The sequence below is a fragment of the Symsagittifera roscoffensis genome, chromosome 3 (assembly GCF_963678635.1).
Source record: "Symsagittifera roscoffensis chromosome 3, txSymRosc1.1, whole genome shotgun sequence".
Taxonomy (NCBI): Eukaryota; Metazoa; Xenacoelomorpha; order Acoela; family Convolutidae; genus Symsagittifera; species Symsagittifera roscoffensis.
The window spans coordinates 42,689,185-42,716,728 of NC_087064.1; the positions used below are offsets into that span (position 1 = coordinate 42,689,185).

The 27,544-nt window shown below is 38.0% G+C and overlaps 4 protein-coding genes across 4 annotated transcripts in view; 3 read left to right on the forward strand and 1 right to left on the reverse strand.

Moving 5' to 3' along the window:
- Positions 1–18,241, forward strand: part of LOC134842710 (venom allergen 5-like) — a 75,520-nt gene extending 57,279 nt beyond the window's left edge. The window contains exons 3-4 of the mRNA XM_063859168.1: positions 13,361–13,559; positions 17,922–18,241. Coding sequence (XP_063715238.1) covers positions 13,361–13,559; positions 17,922–18,187 — 465 coding nt within the window. The 3' untranslated portion in view covers positions 18,188–18,241. The remainder of the gene's footprint in view (positions 1–13,360; positions 13,560–17,921) is intronic.
- LOC134842597 (Golgi SNAP receptor complex member 1-like) overlaps positions 1–27,544 on the forward strand; it is a 290,244-nt gene that overhangs the window by 173,071 nt on the left and 89,629 nt on the right. The window lies entirely within an intron of this gene.
- Positions 1–27,544, forward strand: part of LOC134842596 (spermatogenesis-associated protein 7 homolog) — a 532,288-nt gene that overhangs the window by 173,067 nt on the left and 331,677 nt on the right. The gene's annotated exons all lie outside the window — the stretch shown is intronic.
- LOC134841716 (low-density lipoprotein receptor-related protein 1B-like) lies at positions 19,957–27,527 on the reverse strand. The gene is made up of 5 exons (XM_063857751.1): positions 26,610–27,527; positions 24,090–24,417; positions 23,393–23,560; positions 20,029–20,195; positions 19,957–19,966 (listed from the first exon to the last, which is right to left on the reverse strand). Exons 1-5 carry the CDS (start codon positions 27,371–27,373, stop codon positions 19,957–19,959), a joined length of 1,437 nt encoding a protein of 478 aa, XP_063713821.1. The 5' UTR covers positions 27,374–27,527.

The window sequence follows — 27,544 nt, forward strand, 5'->3', positions numbered from 1 at the left end:
TTTTAACCTCGTTATCTAAGGAATCAACAGTTTTTGATTGAAAAATGATATTCATCCTATTGGTATCCCGTACCCAGGAGAATTTCTGTGCAAGATTTGAAATTCTTTATTTCTTACACTAGTTGATTCTCAGATCTGAAGTTCTTTATTTCATGTCTTCATAGGAATTTGAAAATTTTAGATCTGAAATTTAGATCTGAAACAGAAAAATTCTGATCTGAAATAGCCTTAATGAAAAGCAAAGTTTCAGATCTGAAATTATATCTGAGAAAACCTTTGTTCACTTATAGTTTATGCATTTGGAGCAAACTATTGAGTTTTTGTTTTTTGATCTTTCTTCAATGGACAATTATGTCAAGATTAACTAGCGGTAAAAAAATCTTCCAAAAAATTCACACACAGCTTTTTTTTGAACTATTTTTCTTGTTCAACTGTGATAAACAGTTTTCAAAACTGTTAAAAGTCCTATCATGTTTTTGATAACAATACTTTTTCGATGTTTATCTCATGCTTGGGGAAACAAATTTGACAATCTCCCAAATATAAGCAACACTCAGATAGTGAACAAAACATTAGCAAAACTCAGATAGTGAAAAAGGACAATGACAGCTAAGAACAATCTAGGGAACAGTTATTTAAAACAAAAATTAGGCAAAAGGGTTTATGAGCGACCTGAGGGTTGAAAAGTGTGAAAAAATAAAAAAAACTCTTCATTCCAGCATCAAATACAAAGTGTTTTATTTCATTTCCAATTTACAGTTTTAATTATTCAATCAATAGCCAAATAAGTTGATTAATAACTTAGAATTGGTACATGGTTATTTGCTTAATTTCAAGATCAAAGTGAGACTGGCTTCCAAAGCATACATAAGAGCGAGCAATAGTTTAGAATTAAAAACTGAAAATCAGTTCTATACTTGAGCATGAAATGAAAAAAACCGAATTTGATCTCTAGTTGACAACTGAGTTCCGCACTTCGGTAAAAGTTTCTCATGTGTTCAAGGAACAGCAACAAATACTTTTCATCAGAAAAACTGATTTTTGCGGAGGATAACAGAGGGACGCGAACCAATTTAAATCGCAATGGAGTTTAGTGCGGAACTCTATGTGCTAATCGGCTTTATGTGACGAGAGTATGAAAAATATATTCACATCACTGAACAACACAACTATAAATTGAAGAACAAGACTGCTCGTATCATGGCCAAGCCCTGAATGTTCCGACTGCCTATTAAGGTTTATGGAGCAGTAGTAAAAACATGAAAAAATTAAATAAAATAAATTAAAATGAATTTTTTTTAATTTGAATTTTTTTATGAAAATCATTCCCCACTTGCCATATGGAGTACAACAAGACTGCTCGCATCATGGCGAAACTCTGAATGTTCCGACTGCCTTTTAAGGTTTCTAGAGCAGCAGTAAAAACATGAAAAAATTAAATAAAATAAAATAAAATGAATTTTTTTAAATTTGAAACTTTTTATGAAAATCATTCCCCACACGCCATATAAAGTACAACAAGCCTGCTCGTAACAGGGCGAAGCCCTGAATGTTCCGACTGCCTTTTAAGGTTTATAGAGCAGCAGTAAAAACATGAAAAAATTAAATTAAATAAATAAAATGAATTTTTTTTAATTTGAAATTTTTTATGAAAATCATCCCCCACACGCCATATAAAGTACAAAAAGAGAAATTTCGTTCCTTGTAACAAATCAATTGTGGTAAATAAGCTTCGTTCAACCAATTTGGAACGATTTATTAGACGGATTAAATCTCCGCTTACGCGTTAATAGCTCGAATTATATCGCGCGTTAATTGTCTCAAATTGGTCAAAATGACCAAAATGGCAATCTTTAAACCCTCATAACTTTACGGAAAATGATCACAGGTGAAATATCTTTTCAAATTTAAGCTCAGGCCAACAATATGTTTTGAGTGATATAAAAAAATTTCGTCAAAAAAGGCTAGTTAGAAAGTCGAAATTTGTCTGAAGAAAAAAAACCCACCCTGAGCACAATTATTCCGTTACTTTCGTATCGAAAGTCGGAACAATTAGGAAGGTTATATGGCGCAGCGGTAAGACGCCACTCTTTCAAGCAAGGAGAGGGGGTCAACTCCACCGTCAGATGAAACATTTCTCATCAGTATTTATTCAATTACTTATTAACTTTTTTTTCTTTTAATTAAGAAAGAAAAGCAGATGCACCAGTGGAAAACTTAAAATCTACTGGAAAAGCGCAGTTTGGTCAACGGTATCAAGGAAAATTTGTATAACTTTGATTAACTAAATCAGTGGATATCACCCTTTGGTATCGATCCCAAAAAAACAAGTAAATTTTTCGGGATCAATTTGACAAACACAATCAACGAATCAAATCAATATTTGTGATTATAATAGGTTCAGTGATTTCTCAAAGAGTTAAACCAATATTTGGGGTTGTAGTTGGTTCATTTTATCCCAAAGTGATTTCAAATCATCCGTATTTGGGATGAGATGGATGGGTGAGAGGTTCCTTGGAAAAGTCCCGTAAGGTGTTTATTGTTCATTTGGCAGGAATTTAGATCGATGAAGTAGTTTACTTCAGTTGACAGGAATTAAGATGAATTGAGTTTGAATTTGGTTGTAAGTTGGCAGGACTTGAGATCGAAGTTGGGTGTAAGTTGTCTATATTTATTATTTTTTGTGGATTCCACAACTTGTTCCAGATTCCGCAAATGCGGATGCGGTTTCCCCCAAAATCGCCTAATTTTGGAGCGATTTGAGCGGTACATTGTTTCAGCTATTTGTTTGTATTTGTCGTACACGGGTGTTACTAAAGTTCAAAATCTTATAAGAATCTTATATATCTTGTTAGAGTAAATCTGAATTTTTACCAAATTCTTACATCTTCTAAGAATCAATTCAAACTTTTATAAGTCTTATGAGTCTTATTAGATTTTAAATTGCTGTTTCGATTTTCAAGTCGTGGCAAAAGTCGCATAAAGAGTCGCGAAAAGTCAAATACACTCTGGCACTGTAGAGCCTCATTGAACTGCTATTTTAAACGTTACATTATCTGACTAGTCTGGGAAATTAGGACCGAATGATAATCATAATCATAATAATGATAGCAATAATTGTAAACAAATAGAGGCAGCTTTGCGAGCAAAAAATCCGACATTTATCCTAATTCCTCTGGTTAAAGTTAATTGTAATTCATGTCGTCGGAAGTTTTTGGGCTGTGGGGAGAAGTTAGGAATTTATTCGTTGATACTATTATTCAATTAGTATTTTCCTAATCTTATTATATATAGGGCCTCGCTTCAGAGGTTAGTGTGCATTCATGGTCTCCTTTGTTGCAGCTACCAAGGTAAGGTAGCTCGAAGACAGGCGATTGTTCTTGAAAGCTACTTAAGCCTTCTGATAGCTGCCACTAGAGCTCCGGGACCATTATTTAGCTTTTTCATGGTTCGTATAGACGTTTGCGCATCATTAGGAAGTACGCATGACCGAATAAATTTTCCGCTCAAATTCTTGCGTACCAACTATTTTCTTATGAAAATCTTACACCTAAATTAAAATTTTCATAAGCATCCAAATTCAAATTCTTATAAGATTCTTATAAGATTCTTACCAGATAAATCTATTTACTTACCTTACAAGATATTTATAAGATTCTTATAAGAATTTGCATTTTAATAACACCCGGGTAGTTTTCATCATTTTCTTTTAAACTCAACACTACTAAATGAAAGTTAAAGGGCAGTCAGAGTATTCAGGGTGTCGCCCTGAAATGACCAATTTTTGTCTAATCTGCTATAGATCAGTTCGACGTCCAATACAATTGAACAATTTTGTAGCCAAGCTTAATCGGTCTCTTGTTGTATTTGCGAAGTCCAATTATCTTACAAGCTCAAAAAAAAAATTTTTTTTTGAAAATAAAAAATCAAATAACAATGCACCAAAAGTGGTTTTTGGAAGACCTGGTGCTGACTGCTTACACCACTGTAAATCGTTTATACCCTATGGGTTTTTTCCTCAATCAACTCAAAAAAGATTTGTTGGCCCCTCACCAACCAAAAGGTCCACCCTTTGGTAAAATTTTAGGACATATATTTTTGGCGACCAACCCTAAAATATCAAACTAAAAGTTAAGTTTATTTAAAGTCCAATGTAATCCATTATAATGGATTATCATAGCCTGAAAAAGTTTTTAAATCCTGAAGACAGTTGATGGCCGTGTCTTCAAACCATTAGTCCGTAAAAATTTGGCAATCCTTTTCTAGTGTTGCTGCAAGGCCAAAACAAGGCAACAAAGGCAAAAGCTCTTTCGGTACATTAAGTTGTACCTCGCAATTGTATCTCTAAGTGTTTTGTTCTCACTAAACACGAGTAAAACTGACAATGTAAGAAAAGCACTCAGTCAGACAAAAATATTGGTAGTAGACTCAGACGCCTTACCCAGGTAAGGATAAGTTTTGATATTCTTAGGAGCTTCATCACGAAGAAGTTTTTAAAAAAAACGCTCTGATCTCGGTTGAATTGTGGCCAATAATTCAGGAGGGCTGTTTTCGATAACGGTGATTTTACTTTGGTTTTTCTAAACCTGTTTGATAATATAGAAAACGAACTGTTTGATAATATAAATGATTTTAAGCTTTTCTTTTCAAAAACAGTTTCACTGATCGATTTTGAATTTTATGATTTTAAAAAACATTTAGTACATATTAGACCTCGGATAATAAATTTGGTTGAGCCACAATAAAAAGTTGAGAACATGTTTTGAAAATATCCACTCCACCGAGAGAATTCTAGATCTGGATGGAAGTCTGGTTTTAACTTTGTCTGGTTTTACTTTGCTTAACACTGACGGTAAAAGCATCACCAAGCATTCCTAAGCCTTGTTCGAAATAGATGAAAGGCAATAATTGTTCCTGCTTTGAAATTTTGGAAGGTCCAGAGATGAAAAGAGAAGACTATTGCTACAAAATTTACAAAGTACTGTTCATCATCGGACACCAGAGGGCGAACGATTTGGCGATGGTGTTGTAGACTTTTAAGTTTCGTACTTGTGATTCTTCTTCAACGGGCCCGAAATAAGATGTCGTAATGAATCATTACAACAATTTGATTTGATTTGGTTTTAACAGATGAGGATTTTTTTAGTTAAATCCAATAGAAACCTTGGTTCTCTTCATCATTATTAGCTGTCGTGAGGCGACCTTCGGTACCTCGTTATTTAATTGTTCTTTTGCAGTCTCACTGCAGATTGATGATAATTATACTAACCGAAGTCATTGTGCTAATCCATATTTAATACCACGCAGAGCGTGTTCATTCTCTATCTGATATCAAATACTGTTTGCCAGATAAACTTTATTCAACTTTAAATTCATGTTCATTCTGGAAAAACTTCCTATTCCGAGTATTTAGTCGAAACCAAACATTTATTCGAAACAAAGCTAAAAAGTGATTCAAGCAACTAAATATTCAACTCTAAAACAATTTACTTATTGTTGAACAATCAAGTTTTCATTCTAAAACCTCGGCAAATCTCATGGCGCAGCTGTTAGGTGTTCCCCCTTTCTGGGCGAAAGCCTCTATTAACCCGACATTCCTTTGGGAATCCTGGATTGGTCAATTTTTCTCGGCCGCTGGTCTGAAGGATAATCTCAACCCTCACGATCTTCTAACCGAACCCACTGAAGTTGTTGATGAACCCCCGCCAAGACCTGAGTAAAGTGCTGATGACGAAGACGCTGGAACAGCGGAAGCCCGAAGACAGCGAGATCAAGCAGCGATTCGAAGAATTAATGAATTAAACATCGAGAGGAGGAGAAAAGGCCCTCGGATCTGTCAGAATTGGTTTTATCACGAAGCTGAAGCCCGTGTGAAGTCTCGTTAGTTCTTCGCTCCGGGGAATGAAGGGAGGAGACGATTCGCTGACTCATTTCCTCACACGGACATCAGTAATATTTCTTTTCGTGAATTTCATAATGGCTGTGAAACATTATTCAAGGTTGAACGGGAGTATACGGTGGAACGAATTAAACTGTATAACACAGTCTTCATGCTCAAAAATGACACTTTGTCGTCCTTCTACGCTCGTCTGAGCGCTCAAATGGCTCTGTGTAATTGGCCTGATGATCAAAAAAAGGAGACGTTGAAAGATCTCTTTATTGGGCGAATTCTAGATATAGACGTTCAACAACAACTTATCAAGGCTAAGGCCGATCTAGATGGCACCTTCAAGCTCGCTCTTGAGTGCAAGAAGGGGGCACATACATCTGCTCAATTCCAAAAGCTACTTCCTCATAATCAACACTCAAACGGTATCAAGGTTAAACAAGAACCTACTTTCTCCATCCAATCATCTAGAGGGAAACGGAACTATTCTCAAAACCCGTATGAAGTTCTCTATCTGATATCAAATACTGTTTGCTAGATAAACTTTATTCAACTTTAAATTCATGTTCATTCTGGAAAAACTTCCTATTCCGAGTATTTAGTCAAAACCAAACATTTATTCGAAACAAAGCTAAAAAGTGATTCAAGCAACTAAATATTCAACTCTAAAACAATTTACTTATTGTTGAACAATCAAGTTTTCATTCTAAAACCTCGGCAAATCTCATGGCGCAGCTGTTAGGTGTTCCCCCTTTCTGGGCGAAAGCCTCTATTAACCCGCCATTCCTTTGGGAATCCTGGATTGGTCAATTTTTAATGAATTAAACATCGAGAGGAGGAGAAAAGGCCCTCGGATCTGTCAGAATTGGTTTTATCACGAAGCTGAAGCCCGTGTGAAGTCTCGTTAGTTCTTCGCTCCGTGGAATGAAGGGAGGAGACGATTCGCTGACTCATTTCCTCACACGGACATCAGTAATATTTCTTTTCGTGAATTTCATAATGGCTGTGAAACATTATTCAAGATTGAACGGGAGCATACGGTGAAACGAATTAAACTGTATAACACGGTCTTCATGCTCAAAAATGACACTTTCTCGTCCTTCTACTCTCGTCTGAGCGCCCAAATGGCTCTGTGTAATTGGCCTGATGATCAAAAAAAGGAGACGTTGAAAGATCTCTTTATTGGGCGAATTCTAGATATAGACGTTCAACAACAACTTATCAAGGCTAAGGCCGATCTAGATGGCACCTTCAAGCTCGCTCTTGAGTGCAAAAGGGGGCACATACATCTGCTCAATTCCAAAAGCTACTTCCTCATAATCAACACTCAAACGGTATCAAGGTTAAACAAGAACCTACTTTCTCCATCCAATCATCTAGAGGGAAACGGAACTATCCTCAAAACGAAAGTAATCGACAAACTTCACAGAGCAGTCAAACAAATAAGTCTTGTTACTTCTGTGGTAATCCTTTTTTAGTCCGGATCACCGAAAATCTTGCCCAGCTAGGGAAGTAACAGGTAATCTCTGTCGGAAACGTGGTCATTTTGCGAAATGTTGCAACTCGTCGAAACGACGTGTAAATCTGGTTCAAGAATATGAGGACGCTTCGGGCCCATCTATGGATTGTAATTTTATAGATGTCGAACAGGATAGTGAGCCGGAATATGAGGGTGTTACAGCTGGAATCCGCTGTGATGATTAATAGTATAGAAACCATCAAGTCAAGTGGAGTAAAATCTAGGAGCCTCAGTATCCAGTTGCGTTCGGGTCGTAGTTTTTTCTTTTCGACTGTGGACACAGGAAGCCCAGTCTCCTTTCTGGATAAACGCACCTGTGATTTACTTCTGCAACGAAATCCATCAATTGAGTTTTGCGATATCGCACGTTACCCTGTTGATACCTTGTATGCGGACTACAATAAGCAGCCTATTCGTCTACTTGGATCGATCCAAATCCCAATTTCTTCTAGTGGCTGGACGGAAGAGAACGCTCAGTTCCTTATTTCGGAGAACAGAGCTCGTAATCTCCTTGGTTTGGACTTGCAGGAGCAAATAGGGGTTGTTACTACACAGTTGAAAGCTGAATCAGTTCAATCGCTGGAGTCTCATTCGACGGATCCCATATCCGAATACTGGAGTTCCTTCTTTGCGAAGAAATATGCTCATGTGTTCAGTCGTTTGGGCCGATCTAAACATCATAAAGTCTATACTAACTTGAAGTTCCCATTGGTGGCTCGTCAAATCAAAGGACGTAAGGTTCCGATTCATATTCAGGATAAAGTCGCGAATGAAATAAAACTTCTGGTGGAGCAAGGTCACCTTGAAAAGTTGGACAAGTGTACAACTGATTTCTTCATAGCACCGATAGTGCTAACTGCAAAGAAAGATGGCTCTATTAAACTGGCCCTTAACGCTAAGCCGATGAATGCTCAGATCTGAAAAAACAAGTACCAGATGCCAAACATTCATGAACTCATTGATTCCGTGGCGCAAATCATAACTAGAAATGTTCCTGGAAAGGTTTGGTTCGCGTCCTTGGATTTGAAGTATGCGTTTAGCCAGATGCCATTGTCGTCGCTCACTAGCAGTCACTGTAATTTCAGTATTCTATGCGGAGAGGCGACGGGTACGTACCGATTCAAGACCGGATTTTATGGGTTGACCGATATGCCTACCGAGTTTCAGAAGGCAATGGACTGATCCTTACAGGGGCTAGAAGGTGTTATTTGTTACCTTGACGATATACTGATAGTCACTAAAGGAGATGTTCAAGATCATAACGAACTGGTCGAAAAGGGCATGCATAGATTGGATGTGGAAGGATGGGTTCTCAAGTAACTTGGCTTGGTTATGACATTAATGAGGACGGTTACTCTCTTAAATGCTCAAAGATGGAAGCCATACGATCACTCGAACCACCGAAAACATTAAAGCAACTTCGTTCCTTCATGGGCACGCTAAACCATTTGCAAAAGTTTATTTCCGATTTGCATACGCATACTGTTCATTTCCGGGCATCCTTAAAAGCTTGTAATAAACAGTCGTTTTTGTGGGGCGAGGAACACGATAAAGCCTTTAACGACATAATCATTATGATTGCGAAAATCCCGAGTCTTTATCACTTTGATTCATCAAAGCGTTCGAGGGACAAATGCGATGCTAGTCATAATGGTTTAGGAGCTTGCCTCGAACAAGAAGTTGAACCGGGAGTTTGGGACCCAACTGCTTTTGCTTCGCGTTTCCTTAGCAACGCGGAGGTTAAATATAGTACAAATGAATTGGAGTTATTGGCAATCGTTTGGGCCTGTGAACATTTCCGTACTTATCTGTTAGGTACCCGTTTTCAAGTGTTGACCGATCATAAGGCTATCATAACAGCTTTGAATGAAAATTATAATAATAAATCATATTAGTCTCGGGTCAAGGTGTCACGCTGGGGATAGTCGATTATTTATCACGTTATCCTACGTTTCCAGCTCCTGAGCCCTCTAAGTATGATGAACTTTTCGTAGTTAAATCTATTGAGGCTTTTCATAAGGCCCTCTCTTTTATTAACTCTCCTAAAGTTTCTCCGGTGGGGGACCAAAATTATTTGCCGCCGCAAGAGGGTGTTCAATTTGTGTCTCCGAATAATGAAACTAGTTATTTACGTCACTCGCCGGTTGGGGGCGATGATAATGTTACTCAATGATTCAACCAATCATATCGTAGTATGCAAATGGTTGGTTTGCGTTTTTTGTCGAAAGAGGGCGTCGACATATGCTCTCACGCATTCAGCCAATCAGAAACTGATATGCAAATTGATTATCGCAGACCAGCCGGTGCTTCAATATATCACTGTCTCCGACCTGAATTTCTACAAAACAGTCATTCAATCTCATCTTCTTTATTCTTAAATCAAAAAACTTTCGACATGACACAACCGCCTCGCACTAAACAAACTACTACCGAACCCACTACTATCGACTTGAATGCAACTATCACTCAACCTGACCCTCAGACTACACTTAACTCAACTGCCGAGCAGACTGACCTACTGACATTGGTGGAGTCTTTTTCGATAAGTTCCCCGAATTTTCGCAGACCCAGTCCAAGGCCGCCAATACGATCTCGTCAACTGAACCACATCTCTCGGTTGGATCCAATTCGCCACCGTAACCGAACCCGTGAATGGGCTGCTAAAACCCGTTTTATTGCCACCAGGACTACCGTTCTTAAAGATGGTCACACCCAACTACTGGAGGCGATGCGCCCGTGCCGCCTCACCAAGCCAGGAATAGTCAACACAGCCGCGAAGATTGGAGTAATCGCTGTTAATGGGGGTAAACCTCTTCTTTCCTCGTCAAAGAAGGAAATCGTGGGACTGCCCGGCCTCTTCGATGCAGACCTTCTGACGGAGTTGACGGAGGAGGATCGTTTTCTTGGCCCTATGAAGCGAGCGATCACAAATAAGGACATAATATCATTCAACAAGGTTGGTTCGTATATGGCCCAATTCTGGCTTAAAGCAGCTGTGGTCAATAACTGTGTAGTTATCGACAATAAATTGGCCATACCAGAACCTCTTCGACAAGCAGTGCTCACTCGTCTTCACCAATCTCACCCGGGACAAGAGGCCATGATGGCGGCCTCTGAATACCTCTGGTGGCCATTCATGAACCGTCAGATCATTGACACATGCGAGAAATGCCGAGAATGCACTTTGTTCGGTAAGAATCTTAAACCCGTGTCAACTTGTAATACTGCGCAACCTTTGCCTGTTTTGTCTGGACCTAATCAGGAATTACAACTAGACTTTGCTGGTCCCATACTTGATGATAAAGGGGCTAAGATCTTTCTTTTGGTAGCAATCGATCGGTTCTCTAAGTTTCCTTCGGTTCTTATTTCTAAAACTACTGGGGCTAAGAAGGTTACTAAATTCCTTGATTCCTTCATTCGTATTCATGGTCTACCTCACTCTATCAGAACGGAGCACGGCTCAGGTTTTAAAAATAACTTGGTGCAAGAGGTTTGCTCTAGCAGAGGTGTTAAATATTTCCTCTCGCCGGTCGGAGATCATAGAGGCAGTGGTTTGGTTGAACAAACAATTCAGACAATCAAGAGAGAACTGGGTGTTGCAAAACTCGATCCTAATTTCACAAAACTTAAAGAAACGATCCAACAAACACTTGAGGACATTCGCAAGAGTATTTGGTGCTTAAGAACTGCATTTTGAACTGCATTTTGGTCGTAAACCTAATACTGAATGGTCTCAGGCGCGTAATAATGTTGTTAAATCTGATACTTCAGCTCAAGCACTGGAGCGCAACCTCCTTACGCCAGACCAGATTGCCAGTCAAGATTATAGCAGAGACAGGGCAAAAGTTGTTCCTCGCGGCAGCACTAGTCCAACAGTTCCTCCCCGATTCAAACCTTTGTTCTCGCTGGACGGAAATGTGGCAGATAATGAACCCTACAAGGCGTTGACGGAACCCGCTCGGGCGGCAAATATATGGTCCCAATTTAAACGCAATCTTCCACCAGATGGGGGGAAAAAGGTCCTCAAGGAGTTGGCAACGCGGCATTCGGACCTCGCTCATTCCCTTAAGTCAGGACTCAACCACAACACTCTACGCTTCCCGACAATAGTGACACCTCCGGGGGCACAAGGTAGCTCCAGGTGTGCACCTGCTGTTGCACCTCGTCGCCTCTCGAGAACAAGTAAATTAGAAAACCTTCTGATGTCTGATCCTAGTCGAGTTAAGGTCTTTAGGAAAATTATCGATCGTCATTCAGGGAAGCCTCTTTGTAAAATGACTAAATTAAAGATTGTTCGTGTTACGGATCATGCTTAAGTTACCGACTCTGGGAAAAGTTTACCGGAAAAATCACATCTGTCTTAAACCTAATTATCGGTCTACCGTTTCAGTTGCTCCCAACACTCTAGGTGATCGACTCCAAGCTTCTAATTCTACTTCTGCCTCTCGGCTTGCTGCTAAAAGGCCCGTTACACGGTCTCAGCCGGTGCTACTCGATCAGCGGCCGAATAACCCAACCCTCTCTACTCCGATGGTAGACCTAACAATTGACTCTTCCAGCGAAAGCTCAGTTGGATCCAATGGTGGTCTTCACGTGATTAACGATCCCTCTCATATCGGAAAACGTCAGAAGTTACAATGTGACTCACCTCCGGTCAGATTTGCTCCTCAGCCTATCTCTACATCGCAGCCTCATACTTCAACGAAGGATACATGCTCGTTACCACCCGACTCTACCGCACGCCTTGACAATTCGTTAACTTCGCCTCAACCGAGGACTTCACGTTGTGCTGCCTCTTCTTCGACGTCAAACCTGGCTGATTTTCCGGGCGTTAATGCACCTCGTTCTGGGATTACTCCTTCTTCCCCGGACACGATGTCGCCATGAGGTCTGGCTCTTCCCTCTCATCCGGAGTCATCAGAGCTGCCCTTCGCTTTCTGTACCTGCTCAACCAGTGGTTGACGACGCCGAGTCAGTCCGGACGTCACATCGTAGCAAGAAGCCCACTCAGTTTTTTTGCGATCCGTTGCGGCATTCAGTTAAGTCAGTTGAGGAGGACCCAACTTTGCCCTCCGAAACGGTGTTAGTACTCTCGACCTTACCGCGAAAACCCCTTATTCGGGATCGCTTTCCGCCTGGACCTTCAATGACAACTTCTCCCCCTCTCAATCGTGTAAACAAAAAAAACAGGAAAGGATTGACTCTAAGTCAAGCTCGAAACTCTTCAAAAACTCTTATAAACTCATTCAACCTCTTGCATGTTATTAAACTTTTCTGGCTGACTGTTCAGCATTTGTGTGGGATAGGGGGGGCTATCAATCATTTGCTCGTTTGGGTGCAATTTTTTTTATTTCTTAAATTTTGGGCTATCTCTCAAAATTTTTCTCCCGCAAAATCTCTCAAATTTTTTCTCCCTTCGGTACCTCGTTATTTAATTGTTTTTTTGCAGTCTCACTGCAAATTGATGAAAATTGTACTAGCCGATGTCATTTTGCTAATCCATATTTAATACCACGCAGAGCGTGTTCATTCTCTATCTGATATCAAATACTGTTTGCTAGATAAACTTTATTCAACCTTAAATTCATGTTCATTCAGGATAAACTTCCTATTCCGAGTATTTATTCGAATCCAAGTATTTATTCGAAACTAAGCTATAAAGTGATTCAAGCAACTAAATATTCAACTCTAAAACAACTTACTTATTGTTCAACAACCAAGTTTCCGTTCTAAAACCTCGGCAAATCTCATTAGCCCATTATTGCTCCCCCTTTTTTCGATCGACCTACTTCTCTTCTCGATATTTTACCCACGCTTCAAACATCTAAAGGGTCGTAAGAGAAGATAATCCAATTTTTTTCTGAAGTAGATGTTGATCTACAAGCAAAGAAACCTTAATTAGTATGCAAACAAAGTACGCTGTCACAAAAACTTCCAAGTTATTATGATGGCAGGTTGCGAGTGCGTGCAAAAAGGACCACTTGTCCGACAGAGGGACTCTTTTTGCCCAGCTGGAGGAGGAGATGGGAGAGATAGGGGAGAATCTGGCATTTGCAAGTGGCTTCCAGGGCAAAACCAGGCATGTGGGACGGCTAGTGCTGGAGTGGTACAGGGAGATCAAACAGTACAGCTGGCGACAACACACATGTAATCGTGAGTGGAGCTGCAGAAACAATTATTGGTTTCTTGGAATATGACCACAGTTTTGATATTCAATAGTCTGGGAAACAGGACGGAAACCGCTCAGCGGAAGTGTAAGGAAGGGTGGAAGGGGAATAGGCGCCCACTCCTCCCTCGAAATTGCTTGCCAATGGTTTTGAAAGGGCCCCCTTTGGAACTAGTTTGAGACATCATGTTTTGAGCGCCGACCTTTTTTTAATATGAAGGCAGCCTGCTGCCAAAATTGATCAGATTCATAAAAAAACATACTATTTGCAAAAACTATGCAATTATTTGGTCAAAACTTTTTCAAATTTGCACATAAACGAAAGGTCTTTTTAGGGTTTTGGTTATGCTCAAAAAATTAATGATTGGCGTTTGAAAAAAGCCGACATCAAGTTCAAAGATGTGGAAGCAGCACTGCCAAGTAAATGTAAGATAAAGATGAAGAACGGGGACTTAAGTGGTTTCTGTTACTGTATATTCAACTTTTGTCGCAGTGTCTGAGTGAATTTTGTCTTTCAAATTGTCTAAACCGGCAGAACTGCTATTTTGAAAAAAATTGCATGTGTCTCCGGAACCGGGCATAGCAAATTGCAGAACTGGTCAGAAATCTTCAAAAATCATCTGCGGCGTACAAAACAAATTTTTTTTTGCAAAAGTAGGATGTTACTCACATTTGAAATGATCGTGAAGTGAGTTAAATTATATCAAGCTTCATTGGAGTAATAAAAGGCGTATATTTTGTAAAGATAAAATTTGGGCACAGAGAGAGCTTCATGACAAGCATTTTTCCATAAACAGAAAGTTGAATTTGAAAAAAATAATAAACTTCTGAAAACTTTGATTTTGTTTGTAAGACCGACAATGGTTTACTCAAAACTAGATTCACCGAAGGTTGGACGGTCTTGCATTTACATAGTAAACGATCTGATTTGTCTTATACAAATGATTATAACGAAAGTAACAAACTTTTTGAAATTTGAAATAATTGAAACTAATCAGGCAGTGATTGTGAAAGATGAAAATTTTTAAAATTCGAAATCTTTACTAAATCTTTACTTCTATGGCATGTTAGTGTACGCTTTGATCAACGCCTGGTTAACACTGACTACTTTTTTTGCCTGTTTAAGGTTCATTCTTAGATTTTTGACAATTTTTATGATCAGAAAGGTATATGGAAAAAGTGCGTATCATACAATTTCCATATATGGAAATTGTATGACTAGATATTTTTCCAGAACTTTGATCTATGGAATTTTTTGGATAAACATTGTGGTGTTTGAAATTGTATGGCAGGCATTTTCAGCCCCGGATAAGAGGCCAATAAAACGAACAAAGCAACTCACTGTTTTCAGGCAATTCCTTCAATTAAATTTAACTACGGCTGATGCGGGGGGATAGTGTTGAAGTGACTTGCATGCGCAATGAAAACAGTTACTCACTTTGATGCAGCGCACGCCCCAGTTTGAGTAGGGGATGTAGCGATTTGCATGCGTTCCGCTTAGTATGCTCAGCTAAAGACTTAGAGCACGCATCAGTTTGAACTTTTAGTTGCAAATGGCACAAAACAAACTCAATTTTATCTCATTGAAAAAATGACAAATTAGCATCGATTTAATTTAAAATAAAAATTTAGCTAAAGCAATCAATATCAATCAATTCTAAATCGATTCTTTTTAAAAAGTTTTCAGTTTACTTTTTGATTTTCACTTTATACTCAATTCAATTCTTTTACAATTGATTTTTATCCGCCTTTGTATTCATATTATCACAAGTATACGACTTGAATCAATATTTATTCAATTACAAAAATTTAGATCATATTTGTCAACGTTTCTTGTACAAATTTTCTACATTATGTTCTACAAGATGTTTGGCCAGAATGAAGCATAAGCCTCACTGAAAACAAGAAAACAGGGTGCGTTCTGGTGAAAACTTATTTTTCCCAATTATGTATTTAAGTACTTAGTGGATTGAGTAGCAAATAAGGATATTAGTACAATGAAAAACCAAATCATAATTATGAAAAAAAAACATGTGGGAGCTTTTAGTTATCAATATCTTAAAGGTTTTCCCTAACAAGGATGGTTCGCTGTAAATAACTTTCTCGTTTAATATTGCGCTCTGACAAAAACATGTATTCAAGACAAGTTGAAGATCATATGTCTTAAAAGTCTCTTTGTTGAAGTCAAATTTATTACTATTTAGTTCGGAACAATTTATGCCATTAGTAAAAGATTTTACCGCATTTTTCTAGAATTAATGTGAGAAAATTCATGTCATGAATATCCTCGGGGGAGGGAGATCTTATTTGGAACCAAAGGGGAAGGGGTTAAGCCCAGTTTTTTTGTTGTTGTAGTACAATTGAAGTGGTCTTAAATCTTCTTTTTTGGTGATTCGAGGGCAAGTTCCACCGCTGGTCTCGTTGAAGTACATTCGCAACTACCTGCAACAAAGTTTCGCCATCATTGGGCTCCGCAGAAACACTCAGACAGATAAGACATGCTACTGCAACACAGATAATACTGCTTTCTCTGCAGAAGGTTCTAAGGCAAAGGGCTACATCCACTCATGGCCGACTTGCCGCCAACTCGTTTGGGCGATCCGTCTGACGACCCATTTCCGTTCAAAAAAACAGGAATTGACTTTATCGGGCAATTCTACATCGCAACAAAAAATACAACTGAAAAAAGCTATATTTGCCTCTTCACATGCCTCTCTACTCGCGCGGCTCACCTGGAATCGACAGAGAACCTTACTACGAACAACTGTATAACGGCAATTAGACGTTTCATTGCTAGGAGAGGCACACCTAAACTTTTAATCTCTGGCAATGCTACTTACTTCGTCGGCGCCGGTAAACAACTACACTCAGAACGAATCAACGAAACTAACCTAACTGAAACTCTACAAATCCACAAAGTTGAATGGCGCCTAAGTCCTCCGGCTGCCCCCATTTCGGTGGCCTGTGGGAACGACTCGTCCCAATGATAAAATGAGCTTTCTTACCAAATCTCGGTTCTGATCGACTATCCAGAGATCTATTTGCTATCGTCGTAGCCGAGGTTGAGACAATCCTCAACTCACGTCCGGTAACGCTAGTCAGTGGTGACCTTGACGACAACCTTCCACTGACACCCAACCACTTCTTAATGGGTCGTCCATTCGTCTACGCTCCAGCAGCAGCCTTCTACGAAGCATCTACTAGTAAACGGTCTAAGAAGTCCCGGAAGCGAGCAAAAGATAGACTTGACAGCTTCTGGAGGTGTCTACTTCAAGAGTACGCTCCGACTCTCATCAGAAGGACTAAATGGACGCAACCCGAGGAACCACTCGAAAAAGATGACCTCGTGTGGATACTTGAGGACTTAACACCAAGAGGCATCTGGCCACTGGGTCGAGTGGTAGAAGTTTTTACCGGCTCTGATGGCATCGTGTGCTCGTGTAAACTGAAAACAGGTACTTTAACGAGACCAGCGGTGAAACTTGCCCTCGTATCCCCAAAAAAGGAGAATTAAGACCTATGTTTTAACTTTCTTGGTCGTATGTTTCGACTTGACCTATGTTTTTCGACTATGTTTCGAACTTCTTGGCTGAAGTATGTTCCGACTTGACCTATGTTTCTTGACCTATGTTTCGACTTGACCTATGTTTCTTGACCTATGTTTCGACTTGACCTATGTTTCTTGACCTATGTTTCGACTTGACCTATGTTTCTTGACCTATGTTTCGACTTGATCTATGTTCCGACTTGACCTATGTTTCTTGACCTATGTTTCATTTTGACCCAAGTTTCTTGACCTATGTTCCAACTTGACTTATGTTTCTTGACCGATGTTTCTTGAACTATGTTTCGACTTTCTTGGTCGTAGTATGTTTCGACTTGACCTATGTTTCTTGACCTATGTTTCGAACTTCTTGACTGAAGTGTGTTACGAACTGACCAATGTTTCTTTACCTATGTCTCGACCTTCTTGGACGAAGTATGTTTGAATTTGACCTATGTTTCGACCTTCTCGACCGAAAAATGTTTCGGGTATATTTCGACTTGAACTTTGTTTCGACTTGACCTATGTTTCTTGACCTATAATTCGACCTTCTTGGCTGAAGTATGTTTCGACTTTACCTATGTTTCGTCCTTCTTGACCGAAGTATGTTCCGGGTATGTTTCGACTTTGTGCTTGACTTAAAACTGCCTTTAGACCGCGGAATTTCAGTCGCAAAACTGTACTTTCTCGGCTTTCAAAGTCGAAACATATCGCGAGCACTTCCACCCGGGTAATTAACGCACGATTACAAAAGCATTTCAAGAAAGCGAAACTGTTTAGAGTTTGAATCAAATTTGTTTGCTAGCTTCATGGGCGTGTCGTCATCTAACCCAAATACTCTGGGCGGACACCAAGTACATAGGGTGTGCACAGGAGAAGTGTGTGAACACTTGGAAGAAGAGAGGCAGGACACGGACTTGGACCAACTTTGTCTGTCACTACAACATAGCCGGCAACTGGTGGGGAGAGACGCCATTTGAGACGATCCACACATATGATCCACAAAGAATGTGTCCAGAAGAAGGAACCAGGCTTGATGATGTTTATGAAAATTTGTGTGTAGAGATATAGGTTTATTCATCGAATAGCTTCTTGAGTTTGCTTCAATGGAATACGTTTTAATTTCTGTTTTTTTTTCTGAATGAAGTGTTTGAAGAGCAGCTTGAAAATTATAATGAAGTTTCCTCTGCTTTTTTATTTTTTTTGCCAGCCTTCGCATAGCTAGCTAATCCAGTTTATGGCAATTTCGGACGAAAGCGCAATTCCATGGCTATTTCGAAAAGAAAAGATGTGAAACATTTGTGCTCAGTGTTTTTTTTTCTGACTGTTTTGGTTTTTTTACCAGCTAACTTTGCGGAACTATCTTCGAAAATATAGCAATGCCTTGAGCTCAGACTAGGTAGAAATACAAAACTTGCCCTAGATCAATGGATCAAATGCTATTGATTAAACTCTTCTAAACTATGAAAATCAATGTTTATTTCAAAGTTGGATCAAGATTACCAAGAATTGCAGTATTTGAATAGATGACATTCCAATCCTATGAGAAATTTTACAAATGAGTCCAAAAGCATTTTTGTGAATTATCATTTATTCGCAGGACCAAAATAGTAGCGTTTGTATCACTCGAGTTCCGAAATATATGATAAAAATTATCTTTATTTTCTCGTTTTTAGTTGCTTGTGGCATACTAATTACAGTTTTAATTTTTCTGTAGTCAGTGAACGACACTACTTCGAAAACTACTTTTGGCGTTGTAGTTTTTGCCAATTTTAAACTTTTTTGTATATTTGCACTCAGAAAAACCCATGGTTTTCTTGTCCTTGAGAAAAAACTTTTTGCATTTGGTGACCATTCAGATATTTCGGAACTGCGACAGATCCCGGAGAAAATGTTTTATTACACTTGTCAGGAGTTTCGTCCAAATTCTTTTCAAACATTTTCTTCTTTCCTCTTATTCGCAAATACTCAATGGCGTCGAAGGCAAAATCGACAACTTCCAAAACTGTCAAAACACTCACTCCCAAATAGAGTCCCAGAAGGCCGCCAAAATTTGAGATAATCAGGACGAAGTTGTAAACTGGTCGCTCAACAATAATTGCTTCTGAGAGATCACGAAAGTACACTGTCACACTTCCAAAATTTGACCTCAGTTGAGTCAATGCTTGCTGAGTATTTTCTTTTTTGTCTTCTGTGTATCTATTGATAGCTGACACTAGATAGTTAATAGCTGGTCTGCTCAGATCTTGATACAAATTGGCTACAAATCGAGCAATAGAGCGATTTGTTGGCCATTCAAGCTGAGTGATCTTGACATCATAAGACTCGACATGGCATTCGTTTGGACATTCGCATTCTTTGTTGGGGTTTGAGTTCTCGTTTATGAAGTCAACGCAAGCCCGTTGCTCTTTTTGGTCGAGAGAGCAAAGAGGAGCTTGATGGACCATGAGGTTATCGGAGCAGCCACATTGCTCTACCTTCATCCTGAAATTTATTAGGAACTAGTGAAAGATTTAGAAGTTTGTAGATATTTTTTTCCACAGCCTGAAAAACTTCACTAAAATCTAGATAACGGATATATGAAAAAGTAATTGATATGACAAAATAATCTAGATTAGAGGAAGGGATCCAAGCAATGATTTACTCACAAGTCCATGCATTCCTTCAAACACTCATCACGGGAGTTGAATCGTTCCCAGGTGCCCTCGCCATAATACTCGCATAAACTGAATGGTTTCGCTAGTTTCTGAATATAACTGGGTTGCACGGACACCAGATGTTCAAACCCCGGCGGGAGACTTAGCTCACTTGTTTGGTCCACAAAAACATTTCCATTCCTATCAGTTTTTCCTGGAGGAGTAAGGAACAATTTTAGACCGGAAGTAGGTGTAAACAGACCCAAAGTATCGTACACTTCAAGGTTGAACCAGATGCTCAGACCATAGTCTTTTCCGCTCGTAGAAATAGGATCTTGTTGTGTAAATGAGAAACAGTTGCCATACTCCTGTGACACTGTGATGTTAACTACGACACTCTCGTTGCATACTTTGTTATTGGCCCTACATTTGATGACCATTTCCTAAAAAATATCAAATAAAGCGTGGCCATTTGGTATAGAGTTTAACTCATGAATTGAAACAGTACATTAAATGAGTACCCGGGTTGACATAAAATGCTTATCATACAATTCCATAGTATGGAAAAATTGCTTATCATACAATTCCATACTATTCCATAGATTGAAAAAAATGTGAGAAATTAGCATCAGAAGCGATTTTTCAGATTATGGATTTGTACGATAGACATCAGTATATTCAATGGAATTGTGTGACAAGCCATTTTCTCCACAACGTTTTTTTTCGCTTAACATTTGCGTGTTGCCCGGAAACACAAACATCAAAATTTTTCTGAAATGAGAAAGCCAACAGGCTAAACTACGTATTGATAGCTGGCAAGTAGTTTAACAACAAAAGTTGGCACAAAATTGCAGCAAAATTGCAATTTTTTTGTATATGACTTTGAGGCCTCTATCGATCAACTCAGATCTTGATAATCGTGGCCTGTTTTTTCGACAGATTTAAGGTTATATGTTACCATCTAAAACTGAAGAATACAAAAGTCTGCCATCACAGAGATTGTCCATAGTAATCCATGATGAACTTTTTTTGTAGAAAAAATTGTGCGTGGAAAACGATAATGGCAAAAATTTGACAGCTTTGCATTCAATAAAAAAATCTGAAACGTTTTTTTTTTTGTTCTTAGAGCTGGTTAAAATGAGATGTAAGTTATGTTCGTCAGTTATTTATGGGAAAATGCTAATAATACTGCTTTTATAAATCAAAAAAATTTGATTTAATTTCAAAGCCTCATGAAAGTTTTTGTGACAAAACAATGAAAAATTGTATATCAAACACTTTCCATACATGGGAATCGTATGATTAGCATTTTTCCATAAAGAGCATGCATAGAACTTTTTTTGATTGGAATTGTATGAAAAAAAATATTTGTATGGAGGTTATCTTGATTTTGCGTGATTTTTTGATGAAAGGATAAAAACAAATGTGTTGCAATAGTTGGTTTGTTCATCTTGCATGTTAATTACTTCATGACCATTTGAAAACAGTTTTTAAAAACTGAAATTCAAAGTTGTAGGGAAAATGGAAAACAGCCAACTATTTCCATGCCTCGACAATCCGAAAAGAAAAAATCTTCTGCGTTGATTTTTTAAAATTATATAACTGCTCGAGTTTTGCCAATGATATTTTGGAATGATTAATGCATGCTCAGTACAATGCGCACATCTTCAGTGCATAAAATATGCTCAGATATCTCCAGTTTCAACAAAAGCTATACAAAATTAGTTCATATCCTGCGATACTAAAATCAACTTATATCGAATAAAAACACTTGGGGCTGCTTGTTCTGGTAAAATAATTTTGTTTTTTAAGCACTTTTGATAATTAAAAAGCAATTTTAGACACTTTTTTATGTATCGCTCAAAATTGTGCAGTTTTTGTTAAATGCCGCTATACAAATTTGCATGGATTTATCTTGGTGAACATTTTTTTCCCACTTAAGGTCAAATTTCGCTTCATAGAGAGTTCCAATTTAAATTCAGGAAAAAAATTCAATGCAATCTTTGACATTTTCAATTAAATTCAAACGTTTCTTGAGATATAACAAGAAAACAAACAAAATGCAATTTTCTACACAACTATAAACAAAATCATATTTTACTTACTGTCGTCAGGCAGTTTTTTTATCAGAAAAAAAACTTAAAATTAAACAAAATGAAGTACAAAAATTTATTTAAATTATGAAAATTTAAAAATATTTAAATCACAGGTTTCTTCGAATTTTTTTGAAAGTTCATAACTGCCTGCTGGTAGAAATTTCTATTTTGCAAGTCATTTAATCGACATTCCCTAAGAATGAGAAAACTCTAGTCTAACTCTGGCAATCATGCGTAACTAACTTCTGGACTTCCATTGTGGACAATTTTGCTTCGGTCGCAAAATTTTGTTTTGATCTTGCAGGTTGAAAATCTATTGTGGTATTGAAAATCTGTTGTTGCAGTTGTTATTTTTATCATTCAGCTTTGTTTTGATTCGTTAATTGCGGTGGTTTTTGGAAATTAATATTAACTAAAATACTTCATTTCTAATTAAAGTTTTTGTTATGACCACCGAAACTGGAGTAAACATTTATTAGGGTCATTATGTATCATCGGGTGTGTCTAAGAGTTTTTAAGTTCTTTTTACCACGAATATTCAAGTGCGACAAATGACACATAAACACAAAAAAAAACGAAAAAATTTGACAATGTTTGATTCAAACTAGGTTATATAAACTTTCATATGTCTGGTTAGAAGTTTACTCCAGGCAAATATGTCAAACACTTGGATTTTAAATCAGCATCCAGGGAACCCATCTTACAAAAGAAACAAAGCCGACAATCTTTGAGCAGACACAAGTTGGACCAAAAAATATGATGTCATTAAAAAAGTTTAAAGTCCTCCTTAAACAACAAGTGTAAAGACTTGCACGTGCAATTAAAATAGATTTCTTTACAGCTCAAGAAAATCAGTAATGTCGCAACTAAGCCAACAATCTTTGAGCTTAATCAATTGAGCCGAAAACAAAATGTTTTTTTTTTTAAATCTTTCTTGTGTCCCCCGCACCTGAATTTAGAATGAACAAGACATGCACTTGCAACTACAATGAAAACTATCTACAGCAAAAGCAAAATCCGTTCTGTTAAATTTGAGTTTTCAAGAAATTGAACATGTCAATCAGCAGCATAGTTACCAAATGATTCAACTGATGAATTTGTTAAACTAGTAATTAACTAGAAAAGTCTATATTCCAGTTTGATAGCGCTTGCTAATCGCAAGCGTAAAAAGTTAAAACCTTCAAAGAAAACCTAAATTTCGAAATATTGATTCACTGTTCAACCCAAAAACTTCACAAATTTTGCTTTAGTTAGGACGGATGAATATTATTTTTTCTGTTTGCGTCGTTCATGATTAATTTTTGTTCAGTAGCACCGTTTTTTCTGAATTTTCTGCAGTCGCACCGGCTGCATGAAACTTTTCTGGTGTCGCGGGGGAAGAATGAAAAAAATGCATTTCGGTCGCGGCGATCTGACAACATCCAATTTTGTCGCAATAATCTGGACACAAAACCACAACATCGCCCCGGGATAGAAGCATCTAAAGTAATTAATTCAGAGTGAAAAGTATGTCCTTTACCAAAGAGAGGACTCATTGCACTCACTTCATATTTGTGTCCCAGTGAAGAAACCTCTTCTTTTGATGCCATACTGTACCAGCGCATCTCCACTGGTTTGCCCAGAAGATTCTGGTACTCCCTGAACTCGTCAGTATCCTTGGGCGAAGTCCAGTTGACCAAGTTGTTCTTCCAAACACACGTCTCATCCACTGCCTTAAACATAGTCAGGTATCAAGTGATTGATGACTGAATCCGAATCGAGCGAAATATAGTTGTTTTATGTTGAAACGCGGTGATCATAATAAGATGTGTCGCCCGTAGTGATCCAAAAATGTAATTTTACATTAGGACTCTGGGATATCGTTTGGGACAGAGGGGACTCAAACTATCCATTAAAACAGCGGGAGATCTAACTGGGTTGCTGGCTTGCTTAACCTGTTGTAATGTGGGTTGGTTTATACGATTCGATATTTATATGATTGGAGGAATTTTTTATCATAGAAAATTGATAATTTGCGACTGCCGTTAAAAAGAGCAAAAATAACGAGAGTGTTTCTACTATAGCAAAACCTGAGTGCAGAAACTGCATGGGACTTGTGAAAAATGAAACAAAAAATCTCAGTTTTTGATCTGATAGAACAAACTTTTTCAATCAACTGGCCTTGTCATTAACAAATGAAGGAGCTAAATGAGAGCAAAGGGGGTGTCTTAGAACTATTTCTGCTGATTGTGTTTATAAAACCTTGAAGCAGTCTACTCTTCCATCGTGCACTTTCTCATTGGGGATCCAGATGGGGTATTTATAGTACTTCCATAAAGAGGAAGTACTGGGGTCATGACACATGGTCTCGTTCGGATGGTCCGAGGCCTCTGAACTTCCTCCTGACGGACATGCGGGTCCGAACTCATCTGAGAATTCCCGAGGACAATCGATGAGGCCGTCACATACTTGGTCAAGGGGAATTTTGCGATCGGAAGTACAACAAGTGAATGTATGTTGCACTACCTCAAGGTCACAGAACTCATATTCTTCGTCGGATCCGTCGGAGCAGTCAAATTTGCCGTCACACCTATTGTTCAACCAAAAAAAAAACTGTCGAAACCCGTTTCGTCAACTTTTAAATTTAACAAATAGCTGAAACACATACGCTTAATCTGATCTGCTTTACGGCGAGTCATATTGAACAGTGTAAAATCAGATATTATTCATTTTAGTAAGACTTATTTATTAACTAAATTGTTTAACTAATGTTCAATCTGTTCTGCTTAATCATGGAATCAAAAAATGGAATAAAAAATGGAATCGAACGATTTTCTTGAAATTTGCGTCTGGGAGGTTTTTGATGCAACACCATTTGGAGCATCAAACTTAATGGTTGTCTTGCTTAAGGAACATTTAAATTTATCAAACTGGCAATGCTGCACTGATTTAATTTGTTAGCAAAAATTACCATGATTTTAAACGCGCTTTTCGCAAAAAGCGTTGGTTGAAAAAAAAACTCGGAAAAAGCAGCATAGAATTTGACCAGAGTTAATGTTGAAACATAGTTTGCGAAGCTCGGTTGAACATAATTTTTCTGAAACTTTTTTTTTGACAGAAATTTAACATGAAGTAGTTCAAAAACATGCACTTTAAGTGTTTCGATGATAATATAATCTTGGAAAACCGAACTGTGCAGGTATAGTATGTAGGCCAGTAAATACAGTTTTTCAAAATATGCAGCTTTTCGATGATACCAATTTTTTCGCAAAATTGCTAAGTCTCTGGATTTAACCAATACGTAACAAAAACATGTTTATTGTTCCAATTTTGAAGAATTTGAATGAAAATTACTTGTTGCACTGCTTTTTGCACCTGACAGAGTTCAATTTTCCACCTACTCATTTTTGATGGGACATATTTGACGATGTATTGAACTCAAAAAACAAGACAGCTTGTAACAAAGCAAAACCTTGAACGTTCCAAATGCCTTTTTTTGCCTATTGAGCAGTGCTCGCTTAAAAGAACTGATGAATCGTTCAAACAAACATAAACAAATTGTTTTTAAGTTTTTTTTTGCCAACAATATTTCACCACACAGCATATAAAGTACCCAGTGTTATAGTTTGTTCCTGGTAACGTAGAAATTCTGACAAAAATATACTTCAACCAACTCGAATGATTTCTAGAACGGATTAAATCTTCGCTAACGCGTTATTAGCGCAAAATATATCGCGCGTTGATTGTCTCAAATTAGTCATATTGACAATCTTTTCAGTTCTGATTACATTGAGAGTGATCACAAAAGATATATAAATATATATATTATTTGTTACCATTTCTTAGGGACTTCCAAATTGGCCAAGGAATTGTGTAACAAGCAATCTATTTCGTCGCAAAAAGCGTGAGCTGAAAAAAAAACTTTCAAATTGAATTGATGCAATTAGTAAGCGCTTTTTCATAAATTACCAGGCTCAAAATATATCATTTTGTTCATTTCGTAGCGCGTGGGGTAAAACAAGAAAGAAATTCAACAATTTTTTCAATCAAATCATCAGCTTGTAAATTTTATTTTCAACAAATTTAAAGAGTTTATTGTTTTTGTCAAACTCATTTAAGTTTCGGCCTGAAACGGTCATTGTTTTAACACAGATTTTTGAATTTTGAGTATACTGAGTCATAGTGTCAGCAAAAGTAGCAGAAAAAAGATTCTCAAGAGGCTTGGCAATCACATTATTTAATCATATATACTTGTAATTTTTTATTTAGAAAAAAAAACATTTTTCTACATCTTTGTTTTGAGTTAATCAAAAGCTACCGTATTCTAATGAGTCATTGAGTGTGCTTTTTCTATTACAGTGGGCCTCTTTTGTAGCGCAAAATATGATATTTCAGGTATAGTCTTCCAATTTTTGTATGAAGCTCTTTCGAAAAGTATCTGCCATAATTTTGTAGATTATACCCTTTAATATTTATCATATACAATAGGCTCATTTTAAGGATTGTTTGATCAACAATTGACCCGATAGTTCTTGCGTATTTTAAGTTTGTCTAAATTCAGTGAAAACTGATTCAACTTCAGCGTAAAAATTAAGATCTGAATTTTGCAAAACATATTGCATCAAAAGAATTTTACAAAAATGTAAACAACTTTCGTTTTCGCCATTTTTTGCTTTAGGTATTTCTAATTTGAAAAAACCGCGTTTTGCTCAAAATTTGTTGGTTTCCTCTGGATAACTCAAATCAGCGCTGTACCTGTCATTGCTGTCACATTTGTCTAACCTCAACGCCGGATCGATGCAGTCTCCACTTTTGCACTCATAGTCGGTCTGCTTGCAGATACTCCCCCCACAGTACTCGGGGTCCTCATCTGAGTTCTCGGAACAATCGTCGTACAAATCGCATATCCATGTGTACACATAACAGAGACCACTATCTTCCAAACATTCGAAGTCATTGTGTTCGGGTGGAGCAGTTGTTGTGGCGTTGTCGTCAGCATCTTCTTCGAAAAAATGGCATCTGGGAATCGGGTCACTTACCTCAGGTGCCACAACTCCTGTCGTCGTTGTGGTTCCTGTGATTTCGGAATCTGTATCTTGAGGTTCTGGTGCAATTAGCAGCTTGTAAATATCCCGCAGACCAATTGAGTTGAAATCCTCAAAGGTAACCATCTTCATCAAATCCGAGTCGTTTCTGTGGTAATTTCTCAGCAGGGATTCCTTGATTTTGTTGGAGTTGCACATGGTGACAGTGGGGAAGTCCAGTTGGTCTCTGTGGGTGATCTGCAAGTTCACAGTCACTGGGTAAGTGTACACGTCTATCATCATGTCTGTGATCTGATAGAGGAATGCCAGTGAACACACAACTACCGCAACTAGCCAGAAGATCTTCCGGTGGAAGTTGGTGTACGAGATGACCTTTGGTATCCCATGTGCGGTGCATTGGAGCAGCCATGATCTGAATATCCATAAGAAACTGAGCATTTCTCGTGAGTCATCATTTGCAGCTGTTTCCATTGCACCGCCTCCGTCAAAACGCTTAGACATGACTGGAAAAAGTTATTTTCGATCAAATTTACTGTAAAATATCAGTTTCAAGGAACTGAGGCTAAAGAATATTTTGGACGAATATAAGGAAATTTTCCGGCAATTTATAGTTTGTTTTCGACAAATTTATATAGACGCCGAAACTCAGGTTAAAATTACCTTTGTCTAAAT

What these genes read in the sequence shown, in the direction of transcription:
- LOC134841716 (XM_063857751.1), bottom strand. Translation starts at nt 27,373, where the DNA reads ATGTCTAAGCGTTTTGACGGAGGCGGTGCAATGGAAACAGCTGCAAAT. An exon ending in GAAGAGTAGACTGCTTCAAG is followed by an intron (nt 23,561 to 24,089) that starts GTTTTATAAACA and finishes ACTATGTTTAAG; the next exon opens with GCAGTGGATGAGACGTGTGT. An exon ending in CACTGGGACACAAATATGAA is followed by an intron (nt 20,196 to 23,392) that starts GTGAGTGCAATG and finishes GATATTTTTTAG; the next exon opens with GAAATGGTCATCAAATGTAG.